Source organism: Protomyctophum parallelum (genome assembly GCF_964188405.1).
Source record: "Protomyctophum parallelum genome assembly, chromosome: 13".
In the NCBI taxonomy this organism is placed as follows: Eukaryota; Metazoa; Chordata; class Actinopteri; order Myctophiformes; family Myctophidae; genus Protomyctophum; species Protomyctophum parallelum.
The window spans coordinates 36,983,643-36,999,696 of NC_139708.1; the positions used below are offsets into that span (position 1 = coordinate 36,983,643).

Consider the following 16,054-nt stretch of genomic DNA (forward strand, 5'->3'; position numbering starts at 1 on the left):
CACATGTTTACTCATAAGGGCTTATCATCAGGCTCGACAGGCTGCGATTAGTGTCAATATGATGATCACATTGGCACGATAAACTGTTCTGAAAATATCTGGAAGAGATTGTGTGTGTGTGTGTGTGTGTGTGTGTGTGTGTGTGTGTGTGTGTGTGTGTGTGTGTGTGTGTGTGTGTGTGTGCGTGCGTGCGTGCGTGCGTGCGTGTGTGTGTGTGCGCGCATGCGTGTGAGATGCCTTCTGCTTTGACACCCCGCCTGGGAACATATTATTAAGAACTGTGAATATCTACAGTATTGCATTACTATACTGTACATTGTAAGTAATGTAGCTACTATAGCTATACCATGCAGGTACACTGACAAAATAACTACCACTGTTCCTAATAGTGAGTTTCAGTGGTCTAACCACAATGGTCTGTCTCAGTTGACTCCAAGAGCTAAAGAATAAAGATCCTCCTTTTGTCTCTGGGTTTAAGAGGTGAATTTAGCCTATACCTCTTCGTCATCGCCTGAACTCAAATTGGGCGTAATTAGGCAAGCCAGCGCTCATCATCTGCCTGTCCATGTAGGGTTCAGGTTAGGTCCAGGATGCTGTGAGATCTGGTTTGGGGCTTTTTGTGCAGCGCGTATGTGTCAAGGTCTTTTTTAACACACTCAACTTGTTACTGTGGGGGCAAGTTTGGGACAACTGTCTTAGCTCAACAAACATCACAGACATTTTAATCAGGGGAACACCATTTAATTCCAAAGAAAACTATAGGACAAAATACATTCCATTGTTTTGCATGTTGTTGTACACTCTCAAAGTAAAAATAACGCCTGGCACCTCTATTGACATTTCTGCGGAAGAAGCTAATGAAATCCAAGTTATTGTAATCCAAACAGGAGAAACCGTCCATAAATATATATATGCTGGGATGTTTCAATAGTTATGGAAACAGAACTGGGGCAGGCCTGGGGCACCATTCCATTTCGGGTTCATGAACCGGTCGGGAGCGGATGATATCGCTATACGACGTCATGTTGTAGTATTGTTTTTGTAGTCTTCAATCTTCCGGAACTTCCTTTTCCCTCAAACCGATCTTTCTCAATAAAAGCTACAGGCTACGAGAGCATTTATTGTTATTCTTCCGGTTTGAGGGAAAAGGAAGTTCCGTTTGACTGTTCCTGCCTGATCCTGACTACAAAACAATACTACAACATGACGTAACGATATCATCCTGTCGACTACAAAACAATACTACAACATGACGTAACGATATCATCTTGATGACTACAAAACAATACTACAACATGACGTAACGATATCATCCTGATGACTACAAAACAATACTACAACATGACGTAACAATATCATCCTGATGACTACAAAACAATACTACAACATGACGTAACGATATCATCCTGATGACTACAAAACAATACTACAACATAACGTAACGATATCATCCTGATGACTACAAAACAATACTACAACATGAGGTAACGATATCATCCTGATGACTACAAAACAACACTACAACATGTCGTAGCGATATCATCCTGATGACTACAAAACAATACTACAACATGACATAACGATATCATCCTGATGACTACAAAACAATACTACAACATGACGTAACGATATCATCCTGATGACTACAAAACAATACTACAACATGACGTAACGATATAATTCTGATGACTACAAAACAATACTACAACATGACGTAACGATATCATCCTGATGACTACAAAACAATACTACAACATGACGTAACGATATCATCCTGATGACTACAAAACAATACTACAACATGACGTAACGATATCATCCTGATGACTACAAAACAATACTACAACATGACGTAACAATATCATCCTGATGACTACAAAACAATACTACAACATGACGTAACGATATCATCCTGATGACTACAAAACAATACTACAACATGACGTAACAATATCATCCTGATGACTACAAAACAATACTACAACATGACGTAGCGATATCATCCGTTCCAGACCGGTTCACAGAACAGAGACCAGGCTTTCCTTGGAGGTGGAAAGCCTGGTGAGGCCAGGTTAGTTCAGAGTGTTCTACTAATCTACTGAAAGCCTGGTGAGGCCAGGTTAGTTCAGAGTGTTCTAGTGAAAATGAATTGGTTCAGAACCCTAAAAGTTGGTTCCATGAAAGCGCTAAACGTTCTAAGTGAGGAGGGAAGCACGAGACAAAGTGCAAACTGATTACGTTTACTATCAGGCCTCGAACTGAATTTCACACAGGCTTTTCACACTGGGTTGTAGATATGCCACTAGCATGGGAACAGACGTACGTGTGTGTGTGTGTGTGTGTGTGTGTGTGTGTGTGTGTGTGTGTGTGTGTGTGTGTGCGTGTGCGTGTGCGTGTGCGTGTGTGTGTGTGTGTGTGTGTGTGCATGTGCGTGCGAGAGAGAGATTCATCTTTCACCAACTTAATGACAAGCAATGTTTTCAGTGGTATGTGCTGACTGACTGAATCCTCCCATGGGCCATTCATCTCACAAGTTTTGACAAGAATAACATGATTCACAACTTCTTCTTAGTCATAATTTATTCCTGACAACTTGTCATATTTGTTTAAGCAGACCAGGCTAAATACATTTAGTGTTTGTGATAGTGTGTATTCCATGAAAATGGCCTGAACTCCAACTTGTTTTGGGAGCCAAGGAAAAATGATTAAAAGACTTTAACGGTTTCAAACCATGATCTCCCTATAAAAAACATCTGGAACAGGTCTTATTTCTGAACCCAGGTGTACTTTTTTAACCCAAACCCATAACTTCATAACTTTCTTTTTGTACCACACACATCTGGAACAAACTCAAACAATCATAAAACTACAGTGTGCTATACAACACTATAAAAGAAGAAGCTTTTTTTCACAGGGGCTTCATGATTTCTTCTGAACTACAACGTTATTATCTTTGTTTCCGCTCTTATTTTATGTTCTATGTTCATTTTCACTTTCTTTTTGTACCACACACATCTGGAACAAACTCAAACAATCATAAAACTACAGTATGCTATACAACACTATAAAAGAAGAAGCTTTTTTTCACAGGGGCTTCATGATTTCTTCTGAACTACAACGTTATTATCTTTGTTTCCGCTCTTATTTTATGTTCTATGTTCATTTTCACTTTGAATTGCCTTCCAATCCAATCCAATCCACTTTATTTATATAGCACGTTTCAAAACTCAGAGCTTACAAAGTGCTGTACCGGAGAAAATAAAAACAAATGCACTAAAGCTACCACACAGAATAACAACAGCGAGAAAACAAAGTACAAACAGTGAAATCAACTGAGACACATTTACAGAAAAACAACAGAAAAGCAACAGCATCACAGTGAGACGAAACATATACAAGGACCGAAGGAACTCAAGCGGGGCTAAAAGCCAAGGTATACAGTAGTACCTTGTTGTTGAAACAACGTGCGATAGCCTCGGCTTGTATGCTAATCTGAGGAGTGGAGAGGTAACGTAAGGTGAAGCTAAGCCTTCCTACACACAGACTGTCAGTCAGACATGAGTGACGGAGACCTTTCACGCCTATAGTAATAGTAGTAGCACTGACAAGAGCAAATGACACTGATCACCGCGCCAAACATCACTTCATAAGAATGTCATCTGTCCGGAGATGAACTTTCACATGGGAAAAACTTTAGTTTAGCAGGAGTTTCTCTCTCCCCCCACCCACTCTGTCATTTCAGCATTAAACAAACACATTAAACACATTGTATTGTCTTTACAGTATTATGTTGTGTTGTATACATGCTACCGTTCCTTATGTGTTTCTGTTGAACTGGCTGTGACAATAAACACTGGGACAATACAGTCTAATCTAATCTAAGCTTTAATGTCTCAAAAGGGGCAAAGTTAGTTTTTGTCTGTGAATGTATAGTAGGCCTATAATGAAAATAGCCTGACACATAAGCTATCTCTGTGTTGTTTTGTTTTGTTTTTACTGTCTTGTTTTTCCCTGTTGTTTATATATGGACCCATTGTGTCTGAAATAAAGTTTTCAATCAATATGCATGCCTCCTTAGAGCACTGGTTCACAAACGGGACCCATTTGTGGATTGCAGTGCCACGATGTGGTTCTGGAGGTGTAGGACTCACTCAGTGCCACGATGTGGTTCTGGAGGTGTAGGACTCACTCAGTGCCACGATGTGGTTCTGGAGGTGTAGGACTCACTCAGTGCCACGATGTGGTTCTGGAGGTGTAGGACTCACTCAGTGCCACGATGTGGTTCTGGAGGTGTAGGACTCACTCAGTGCCACGATGTGGTTCTGGAGGTGTAGGACTCACTCAGTGCCACGATGTGGTTCTGGAGGTGTAGGACTCACTCAGTGCCACGATGTGGTTCTGGAGGTGTAGGACTCACTCAGTGCCACGATGTGGTTCTGGAGGTGTAGGACTCACTCAGTGCCACGATGTGGTTCTGGAGGTGTAGGACTCACTCAGTGCCACAGTGTGGTTCTGGAGGTGTAGGACTCACTCAGTGCCACGATGTGGTTCTGGAGGTGTAGGACTCACTCAGTGCCACGATGTGGTTCTGGAGGTGTAGGACTCACTCAGTGCCACGATGTGGTTCTGGAGGTGTAGGACTCACTCAGTGCCACGATGTGGTTCTGGAGGTGTAGGACTCACTCAGTGCCACAGTGTGGTTCTGGAGGTGTAGGACTCACTCAGTGCCACGATGTGGTTCTGGAGGTGTAGGACTCACTCAGTGCCACGATGTGGTTCTGGAGGTGTAGGACTCACTCAGTGCCACGATGTGGTTCTGGAGGTGTAGGACTCACTCAGTGCCACGGTGTGGTTCTGGAGGTGTAGGACTCACTCAGGTGCAGAATGAACCACGATGTGGTTCTGGAGGTGTAGGACTCACTCAGGTGCAGAATGAACCACGGTGTGGTTCTGGAGGTGTAGGACTCACTCAGGTGCAGAATGAACCACGGTGTGGTTCTGGAGGTGTAGGACTCACTCAGGTGCAGATTTAGCCCCTCTCGGAACCCTCCATAAAGCTTTTCTGAAATTTTGATGTCGCTTTGTGTAGGGTCCCTGTTCATATTTATATTTTTGTATGGGAATTTTGGAACGCGGACATAAATATGCTCACTAACATCGTATCTGCGCCGTTTGACGGCCTGTTTTCCTTTGAGGGCTTCTGAAATCGTGAACTATAAGTACCTATACAAACCGCTGCGAATATCTCCTGTGGCACGGAAGCCGTTAAGTATTTTTTGAATGATTTTGTTTGACCGATTTGGTCACTTTATTTCTTCTTGTTTGTCTACCATTTATTGTACCGCCTCCCGGTGTGCGGTTGGCTTGTGCGGCTACGTCCCTGCCTCTGATCTGCTCTGTCATAGCTATAGCGCCACTAGCTAGCCAGATAGGCGGTACAATGAGGTGTCAATAAACAAGGAAGGAAGCGAAGAATCAAAGCGACCAAATCGGTCAAACAAAGAATTCGCAGCGGCATGTATGGGTACTTATACTTCACAGATTCAGAAGCCCTCACACGAAAAAAAGTCGTCAAAGAGCGCAGACAGGCGTTATCCACGTTGTTTATGTTTTATGTATGTCCGCGTACCAGGTGGCAGGATACTGCTGGAACAGGACCCCATGGTCTGGGTCTAAAAAATGTCAGAAACTTCAGTACCATTGGGTTCTGCTTGGAGGGCTAGTGCAGAATGAACCAGGCACAGGCAGAGCAGTGAAGATGCAAGTGGGTTTAGTTCCCAAAAACGCACACTGTGAAATAACTTGATATAACTAGGACTATAGGAATAACTATGAGTAAACTAGGGAAACACAAGGAACAGACCACATCATTCACGACGACGAACTGACAAGGAACTGCAAACACTGGCTAGGGTTACACTAATACAGGGAGGTGAGACAAGGCAGGTGACAGAAGACAAGGCAGACAGGAAATCACAGAACACTACTACAAAATAAGTTACCGAACACAAATACAAGTCCCAAAACACAGACAAAGTCCCAAGGGCAGAGAAGCGTACCGTTATGGTTCCCTTTTATTTTTTGTTTCCTACATTTTGTTTATAATTATTATTTCTTTCAAAACATTTTGAAAAAACATTCACCCAAAAAAGGAAAACATTTTTTTCCAGACAGTAATTTCATGAATAAATAAAAGAAAAAGCAAAGAAATTTAATAAATTATAAAAACAAATGTTTAATAAGTAAAATACTTGAAAATAGCCCATAAGCTCATAATGCTACGTGAAGCGATGCGTTTGTAGAATGTAGATATATACTATTCTCACTAGTTTGGGTTCTGTCGTTTCTCTTTTGGGTCAGCGGCTAAAAGGTTTGGGAACCACTGTTTTAACCCTGTAAGGCCAAGATATATTTCTACTACTAAAAGAGATTTCAACCTTACTACTACTTTGTACTACTAGGACTTATGTTAAAAAAGTATAATAATAAAATAATTTCATAATTTACATTTGGGGAATATCTTTCAGAATAATGAATAAAACATGTTCTTGACATTCTAATGATAACAAAAAAAACATATATTACAATTATTTTACTTACTTTTATTAGGGTTAAAGGTCAAATGTCATAGGTTAAAAATTACACAGAGTCCAGACATTTTTAATTTGTGTGAATTTCAGCCTCTGTGGGGGGTATTTATTTATATGCAAATATCATGACCAATGGCAATGAGCATCAATGATGACGTTTAGGTGAAAAAAATAACAGAAAAAAAAAATAATAACTAAGTAATTAAGTAAAATAAAAATGTTACCGAAAAGCAACGTCTTACAGGGTTAAAGTACATTCATGTGCACGTTTAGCTACTCTTTTGTCTGTGTTCACGCCTGTTGAGCATGTACTTGTGCATGTATGCATGTCATTCATCGTATATCATTCATTTTGTGTGTGTGTGTGTGTGTGTGTGTGTGTGTGTGTGTGTGTGTGTGTGTGTGTTTGCGTGTCCAGGTCATAGCAGTAGTGATGGACATGTTCACGGACGTCGACATCTTCAGGGACATGCTGGACGCCGGTTTCAAGAGGAGGGTGTCGGTGTACATCCTGTTGGAGCGCACCGCGCTACCTCACTTCCTGTCCATGTGTCAGAGGGCCGACATGCACGTCGGACACTTGAAGGTGACTGGCTGCATATCTCTACTGTACTCTCTACTGTACTCTACTGTACGCTCTGCAGCGCACCTCCATATCTCTACTGTACGCTCTGCAGCGCACCTCCATATCTCTACTGTACGCTCTGCAGCGCACCTCCATATCTCTACTGTACGCTCTTCAGCGCACCTCCATATCTCTACTGTACGCTCTGCAGCGCACCTCCATATCTCTACTGTACGCTCTGCAGCACACCTCCATATCTCTACTGTACGCTCTGCAGTGCACCTCCATATCTATACTGTATACGCTCTGCAGCGCACCTCCATATCTCTACTGTACGCTCTGCAGCGCACCTCCATATCTCTACTGTAAGATTTTTCTTTAAATGTAAAAAAATAATAATATTAAGTTCTTAATTCAAAGTTTTTTTTAAGTTTAAAAAATGTTAAAGATTTAAATTTTGAAGTTTTCTTTTTGAAGTTTTTTTTTTAGATTAAAGTAATGTTTAAAAAAAAATTAAGTGTTTTTTTTTGTTTTAATTGTTTTTCAATTTTCTTTATTTTTTTCATTTTTTTTCATTTTTTTTTTTTATTTTCATTTTTTTCAATTTTTTTAATTTTTATATATTTTTTCAATCCTTTTTTGTTTAATTTTAAATTTTAATTTTATTAAAGTTTATTTTTTATAAACGTGCGTGCGTGCGCTTGCGAGAGCTGTGTAAAGGCCAGCCAATAGGAAGACAGGGTGTGTGTGTGCGTGTGTGCGTGCGTGCTGGCTCTTGCGAGAGCTGTGTAAAGGCCAGCCAATTGCACAAATAGCAGACCTACAAGCTCACAAGGTATCGCAGAGCAACTCATTGAGATCTTGTAACTTTAATGTCAAGCCCTGTAATTAAGCCCTTATATGTCTCAGCTGTGGAAGTAAAAAGAGTTCTACTACTTGCCAGCACTATGACTGGGAGATTTCAATGGTCCTGAATGGGGGAAACTATGCCCGAACAAATTGCTCTATCGCAAAAAGTAAAAGTCGAATGCAAATATTTTTTTCGCTGTGAGTGGCCTGAGATATTGAGGTACACCATGTGCGATTGTGGTGTTGGTACGATCGAAAATGTGGTTATAAGAGCGAGTTAAGAATTGTCATCGCGATAATTTCCTCGTAAGGTGGAGGTCAATGAGCAGCTTGACTGTATTTGTGTCACTTAAAAGGCCGTAGTTCACATTCTGTATGTCTCTGTGCTTTGGTGTTCACATTGTGTGAAAGAGGACATGTGTGGCTACAAAATGACCAAAGAACATGCGTGTAAAATGAATATTTTGGCCGGGACGACAATTTGTTTGGTAAATTTTCAAGTAAATAATTTCAGTTTCCACACTCGCACTCTAAGTTGGCACTAATTAGGCGAAACGGTCTGCGATTGAACTGCGATTTCGGAAAAACCGTTTAACGTATTCGAATATGGTTTGAACCACGAAAAGGTCCAGAGTCGTGTGAGCTTTCTAAAGTTTAAATCACTTTTTTTTCTACGTCAAAGTATGCCAGAGTAATGAGGCTGCAAAAGTGAGGTTGATTTAGAGATAAATCCCATACATTGTCAATGGGAGGAAAAAACTATAAATAAAGTTAAATATTTTAAAAAGTATAAACTTTTTCAAAACAACCTTTTCACCAATGAAAGTTCAAAGATAGATGAACATTATAAAGTTTGAATTAAGTTTCAAAGTGAAAGTATGACGGAGTAATAAGAGCTCAAAAAAGTTAACTGTGAAAAATGGGACCTTTCTTCCATCGACTCTCATTATAAAGAATGTAAAAAAGAAGTTAAAAAGTTAAAAAGTATAAAAAGTATAAAACTTTGTAAAAATAAAAATACAAGCATAAATAACTGCAAAGAGCTGAACAGTTTGAAGTTTGAACTAAATTTCTAGTATAAAGTATGCAGAAGTAGTTTGGTGCCAAAACAACGGCGGAATAAAGAAGAATAAATATAAACTGGCAGTATCAATAGTGTGCTCGCTGAGGCGAGCCCACAATTAAATAGGCTCTAATGCGCAGGCGACATTTTGCAAATAACTCTTCCTACTGCCGGGCCTCTTCCGACTTCCTTCAAAAGGTGTTACCGTGCGATGACACTAATTAAGGCTCTGTTCCATGTAGTGTACAGTGGTTCTTCAAAAGGTGTTACCGTGCGATCATACTAATTAAAGCTCTGTTCCATGTAGTGTACAGTGGTTCTCAAACTTTTTAATTTCAATGAAGAACCCCCATAACTCTTGAGAGTGTACAAATGGAAGTCACACAGCGGTACGGGAACCCACACAAGGACACTTTGAGACCCAATATTCCTTAGATAGCATTTCTGTTGGATTATATAGCATTTGATACAGACTTATAGCATGTTATGTAGACAGCACTGGAATTGTATTGTATGTAGTCATAGCACACCATAGTACACATGTATAGCATAGTAGTAAAGATGTATAGTTTATATGTATAAGTGTATGTATAGTTTCACTATATAGATATTCCACTGTTACTTTCTTAGCTTACGCATGTTTCATGATAAATACTTTTATGTGATGTATTCCCATGCTTTTGTTTTTGCTCAAATGTAAGTCGCTCTGGATTAAGAGCGTCTGCTAAATGCCTAAATTGTAAATTGTAAATTGCAATATGACTCTGTTTGTTTTTACTCAGGGTTTTACAGTGCAGGGTTTTGAGTTCAGCAGGAGCCAGTGGACTAAAGGCAAATCAGTAAATCTGATACAGGCTCATGACCCATTGTTACGACAGCCCAAAGAGTCTAGGGACTCATGACCCATTGTTACGACGACCCGAAGAGTCTAGGGACTTTTAAGGGATAAGGGAAGCAACACTACACCAGAGCAGTGGCTCAGGAGGTAGAGCGGCAGTCTGGGAACCGGACGGAGGGCATAATAGCAATACTAAAAGATAATTCCCTATATCGAATGGACAGGAGAAAGGTTAGCTCACTTTATACTAGTGTGTGGGCTTTGGAAGCGTCTGTGGATTGTTTGTGTTTATCTTCTCTTCTTTAAATGTGGGAATATGCATGGATGTATTAGCGCTGTCTTTATTACTCATACATTGAGGTTTCTTGTAGCATCATACTCTGTGTCTGTCTGTCTCTTACGCACGCACACATGCATGCACACGTACTGTACGTACGCGCGCACAGCACACGCACACACACGCACGCACACACACACAGACACACACAACACACACACACACACACACACACACACACACACACACACACACACACACTCTGACCCTCAGTGTTAGATGCAAGGTGGAGGGATCACCATTGTTCGATTCATATCTGATGGAATGTACAATGACTCAGGGAAATATTTGGCGGTTTGTTTTGTGACAGTTTGGAGCCGTTTTGGGCCATTAGCAGCAAAGACGATGTTTTAACTTCCATTGCCAAGCTGCATTTGGCAGAGATCAGTAAAATGGAAGGTTAATATGCAGATGAGGCTAATGATCTAGGCCGGACAATAGACTGCTCCTACACACACACACACACACACACACACACACACACACACACACACACACACACACACACACACACGTGAGTATGCACAACAAGCACAGACATGTGGAAAAGGTCACACAAAACATATAGATTTGAGACATTCCAGCAATCTAGATAAAAATCTCTCTCTCTCAATCTCTCTCTCTCTCTCTACACACACACACACACACACACACACACACACACACACACACACACACACACACACACACACACACACACACGTGGTATGCCGCTGCTGGCTTGTGCCTCAGTGGTGAGATAGGAAAACAGGACACTAACATTCTGACAGACTATCAACTACCATCTGGATCACATCACAAAAATGCACCCCCTACATAGCGCACACACACACACACACACACACACACACACACACACACACACACACACACACACACGTGACGTGCACATGTGCGCACGCATCTGTGGATGCAACATGTAGTCAGTGAGCTTGTAGTTATATTGTTTTAAAAAGTCACATTGGATATGAGTACCACTCATCAAAGTGTCACATAATTAGTCATTCATCGCCTGGGTCACTGATGGGTCACTGATGACAAGACGAAGGGAATAAACAATGACAACGGCTTTGGGACGATGATGGATGCCGTGGAAGGAGGAAGGAGTGACAGCGTGTAAAGAGGAGAGGAGAGGAGAGGAGAGGGGATGGAAGGGGAGGGGAGGGGAGGGGAGGGGAGGGGAGAGGAGAGGAGAGGAGAGGAGAGGAGAGGAGAGGAGAGGAGAGGAGAGGAGAGGAGAGGAGAGGAGAGGAGAGGAGAGGAGAGGAGAGGAGAGGAGAGGAGAGGAGAGGAGAGGAGAGGAGAGGAGAGGAGAGGACGGAGTGAAGAAACAGAACATGAGTTAAAGAATGGTTAAAGAATAGAGGGCATAGGCCCAGGCGGTGGCGTAACCGTCTGGGCACCCGACTGGTAATCCAGTTGCAGTGTGCCGCGGGTTCGACTCCCGAGCCCGACACGGCCTTTACTGCATGTCTTCCCCCATCTCTCTCCCGTTTCCTGTCAGCCTACTGTCTGTCCCTTCAAAAAACCAATTGGACATGACGCTAGTACATTTCTTCTCAAAATGTAGAACAAATAAAAGATGAAACAAAACTGAAAACACCAAAAAGCGACAGAGACAGACAGACAGACAGATAGACAGATAGAGATGAAGAAAGAGATACAGACATAGCTATACGCCGGTCAAACCATGGCGAGAATACACAGTGGCGGTGAATGAAGTGTTGTTCGCTGTCTTACCGTAGGCTTCATGACTTATAACCACTCTCTATTTTCCCTATTTATTGCTGTATTGACTCACTGTCAGTGAATTGTTAATGTGATGTTAGCAACAGTACCTAAGGCTCAGTTATGTAACTGGTTCATCCTGTACTGATGTTATCAATGTATGTGCACAGATATGCTGTATGTTTATGATAATAATACACTGTGACATAGTGAACAACAGCGTTGTCGCCACTGAAAGAATGCTAATAAGGTGTGTGTGTGTGTGTGTGCGTGCGTGCGTGCGTGCGTGCGTGCGTGCGTGCGTGCGTGCGTGCGTGCGTGCGTGCGTGCGTGCGTGTGTGTGTGTGTGTGTGCCTGCGTGCGTGTGTGTAGAACCTGCGTGTGCGCTCTACAGGGGGAGTAGACTTGATCACGCAGTGCAGCACCAAGGTCAGCGGGCGCCTCGGACACAGGTTCATGTTCGTAGACGGAGACAAGGCACTGTCCGGCTCATACAAGTCAGTATGTGTTTCTGTGAGAGAGAGAGAGAGAGAGAGAGAGAGAGAGAGAGAGAGAGATACCTAACCTACTAGAGATGGAACGGTGGGGAATATATTGAAAGTGATAGTGAGTGAGAGATAGATCAGAAACAATGAATTATCTTGGTTTTGTTCTGTTTGGTTCCTTTCAGCTCAGGCCTGCTTGTCCCACTTGCCTGCTGTGATATCAAATGTCATTTTCAAAGAACAACCGACCAGTTGACATTATTGTTATCAACAGAGATACAAAGAGAGAGAGAGAGAGAGAGTTTATTTAGTAATTTAATTGACTGCAACATTGAGCAGTTACACTGCTCTATCTGTTTATGCATTTGAATATTCTATAGTAGGGCCATAACCTTGACAGTACATACATTTTATGTTTGTTTTATTTTACACTTGCCGTGGCAAACTGGCAATGTAAATGTATGTTTTCCCATGCCAATAAAGCACTTTTGAATTGAATTGAATCGAGGGGGAGACAGAGAGAGAGAGAGAGAGAGAGAGAGAGAGAGACAGACAGGCAGGCAGGCAGGCAGGCAGACAAATGTCGAAATAGAAAATGTAGTAAATAATTATCATCAAGCTAGTTGTGTCTGTATTGATTCTATGCAGTACTGTACATTATAAATTATTTTTATGCTGTGTGTTCTAACATTTACCTCACTGACTGAGACACTGACAGTTTACACTTACACTTTCTTGCATAGCTTATTAGGTTTAGAGACATTTACTTCCACAGTACAGTACCAGATAGTCTCATCCTGTGATTTGTGGTTGTGCATGTGGTGTGTGTGTGTGTGTGTGTGTGTGTGTGTGTGTGTGGTGGTTGTGCTTGTGGTGTGTGTGTGTGTGTGTGCGTGTGGTGTGTGTGGTGTGTGTGCGTGTGTGTGTTCTATAGCTTCACCTGGATGTCGTCGAGGCTGGAGAAACACCTGCTCAGCGTGATCACGGGCCAGGCGGTGGACACCTTCGACAGGCTGTTCCGGGAGCTCTATTCCACCTCCAGCGCCGTGGACCTCCGGCCGGTGGCCTCGGAGGTCGCCCCGGAACCGGAGCCCCTCCTCATCACGGCGGCGGCGGCTGAGAGGAGACCCTCCGCCGACCTCGCCAGGAAACTCTACAATCCCAAATACGCCCTGGTGGCCGCGGGTCGCAACAGCAGCTCCAGTCCCGCCTCCTCCGACAGTCCCAAAGACTCCAACTCCGCGGCGCTCCTGGACTCCAGGAAGAACGCCAGGAAAGCTTCTCTGAAAGCCGCCATGGAACCTCCTCCGCTCCACCCCGGCCTGGTCCACCTGGAGAAGGCGTACCTGATCCCTTATTTGCCCACCTGGCCGGAACCGGACCCTCCCAGCGACGTGATCGGCTTCATTAACATCATCGACTCCAGCCGGCCCGTCCAGGTGCACCTGCAGCGCTCGGAGATGTTCGGGACCAGCCAGGCCATCCGGTTCAGCAGTCCGTTCAGCGCGCCGGAGCGGAGCCCGCGGGAGGAGCTCGCCCAGCCCAGACAATTCTCTAAATACAAGGACGTGGAGGACACGGACGCAGACCAAGAACAGACCCACCCACTCCACACGGACGCAGACCAAGAACAGACCCACCCACTCCACACGGACGCAGACCAAGAACAGACCCACCCACTCCACACGGACGCAGACCAAGAACAGACCCAGCGACTTCACAGCGGGCCTTCAGAACTCCACCCTAAAGCACTGCCGACTGAACAGGATGTGCAGACACATACCGACGCACCCACGCACACCGAGACGGACACTAAGAAGGTCGATGCACCTCTGGTCGTCAACAACGCGTCCAGTCTCCATTCTGGATGCAAAATGCTCACAGAGCTGACACACTCTGTCAGCACCACGAGCAGCGCTAAGGTGGAGCCCCTCCCTGTGTTCGCCGTGCACACCAAACCTGTCTTGAGCACACACACCCCTGAGCACAACCCCGCACAAACCTCTGACCCCTGTTCCTCACGGGTCAATGCTAGGCCCATGCTGCAAACAGAGGTTGTGTCAAAGACGTACAAGCATGCAGAGGCCGTAGCGGGACGTATGAGCGTACAGCCTCTATGTCCGCCGCACCCCTCCTCGATCACGAGTCCTCTCGTCATGATGTCGGTCCAGACACCTCCTGTCTCCACCTCCATGATGTCGGTCCAGACACCTCCTGTCTCCACCTCCATGATGTCGGTCCAGACACCTCCTGTCTCCACCTCCTCCGTCATCTCTGCCTCTGTGTCAACTTCCTTCATCTCCTCCGTCGTGACCACTCCGGCCTCGACTCCCATGTCCTCTCTCTCCACCTCCTCCTCGCCTCTCCACGGGGCCCTCCCTGTCCCTAAGCCTCTCTCCACCTCCTCCTCACCTCTCCACGGGGCCCTCCCTGTCCCTAAGCCTCTCTCCACCTCCTCCTCGCCTCTCCACGGGGCCCTCCCTGTCCCTAAGCCTCTCTCCACCTCCTCCTCGCCTCTCCACGGGGCCCTCCCTGTCCCTAAGCCTCTCTCCACCTCCTCCTCGCCTCTCCACGGGGCCCTCCCTGTCCCTAAGCCTCTCTCCACCTCCTCCTCGCCTCTCCACGGGGCCCTCCCTGTCCCTAAGCCTCTCTCCACCTCCTCCTCGCCTCTCCACGTCGCCCTCCCTGTCCCTAAGCCTCGAACCGTCCAGCTGGTCATTAAAGACGGCGCGGGCAGAGCCGGCGTGGATGTTTCCGAGATCAGTGTGGTGAAAAGAGCCGGTGCCGGCCCACTGGGGCCCGGTGCCGGCCCACCGGTGCAGCCCGCCACTCAGACCCGACCAGGTGCTGACGCCGTACGGCGTTCTGACGTGCCAGAGCTGCAAAGTAAAAGCAGAATAAAAACTGGGGCACAAACAGAAACTGGGAACGTGTCCCGAAAATCCAAAGAAGAGTGCTATAATATGGCACAACAAACGGGGGCTGTGAGTAATGAGATCTGCAACGCCGTAACTGGAGCGCAGAGTCACCGCCAAGACAGCCAAGAAGGAACACAAGAGACCAGTATACAGGCCGAAGAAGTGACCCCTAGAGAGACCAGAATACAGGCCCAAGCGCACATTTCGAGTAGCGATAAATTACAAAAAGAGAACGTGACCGTGAAAGGAATAAGACGAACAGAATGTGAGACTGCGATATTAACCGACACCCGCAGCGCTACGGCAAAGTCGTCCTCGCAGACACGTGCCGAGGTCACCGGAAGGCCGTCGACCAAACGCTCTGAAGCTCCGAATGAAGACACACAACCAAAGGAGGTTCTGAGAACCAACAGCAAAGGAGGAAGCTTTGAGAACGGACTGCAGCCGCAGAACAAAGGCCTGATGTCTGACGTGGTGAACTTTGTAAACCATAAAGCTGGCACCACGCACCATTCCTTTTCGGCCAACCACCACGTGCAACAAAGAAATCATCCATCAGACGTCGGTGCTCATTCACAAGTAATGAAGCAAAACGTTGCCGGTGTTGCGCAACCGACTGCCGTGGACGTGCCTGACAGCACCGTGCACACGAGCACTCGGCCGCGTGAGCACGCCCAAGGC

General features: G+C 44.8%; 1 protein-coding gene and 1 long non-coding RNA gene across 2 annotated transcripts in view; one reads left to right on the plus strand and one right to left on the minus strand.

The window, feature by feature from the left end:
* The window catches only part of LOC310868627 (protein FAM83G-like), a gene marked incomplete at both ends in the record, with an annotated part of 15,409 nt that extends 1,138 nt beyond the window's left edge, over positions 1-14,271 (plus strand). Inside the window, 4 exons of the mRNA XM_083779085.1 lie at positions 7,009-7,176; positions 12,343-12,467; positions 13,390-14,177; positions 14,261-14,271. Coding sequence (XP_083635211.1) covers positions 7,009-7,176; positions 12,343-12,467; positions 13,390-14,177; positions 14,261-14,271 — 1,092 coding nt within the window. The remainder of the gene's footprint in view (positions 1-7,008; positions 7,177-12,342; positions 12,468-13,389; positions 14,178-14,260) is intronic.
* A 43-nt stretch (positions 14,272-14,314) lies between these two features.
* On the minus strand, positions 14,315-15,497 carry LOC310868451. The gene is made up of 3 exons (XR_014570093.1): positions 15,112-15,497; positions 14,703-14,811; positions 14,315-14,603 (listed from the first exon to the last, which is right to left on the minus strand). It is a non-coding gene; the product is annotated as an uncharacterized lncRNA (long non-coding RNA).
* Positions 15,498-16,054: the final 557 nt, after the last annotated feature.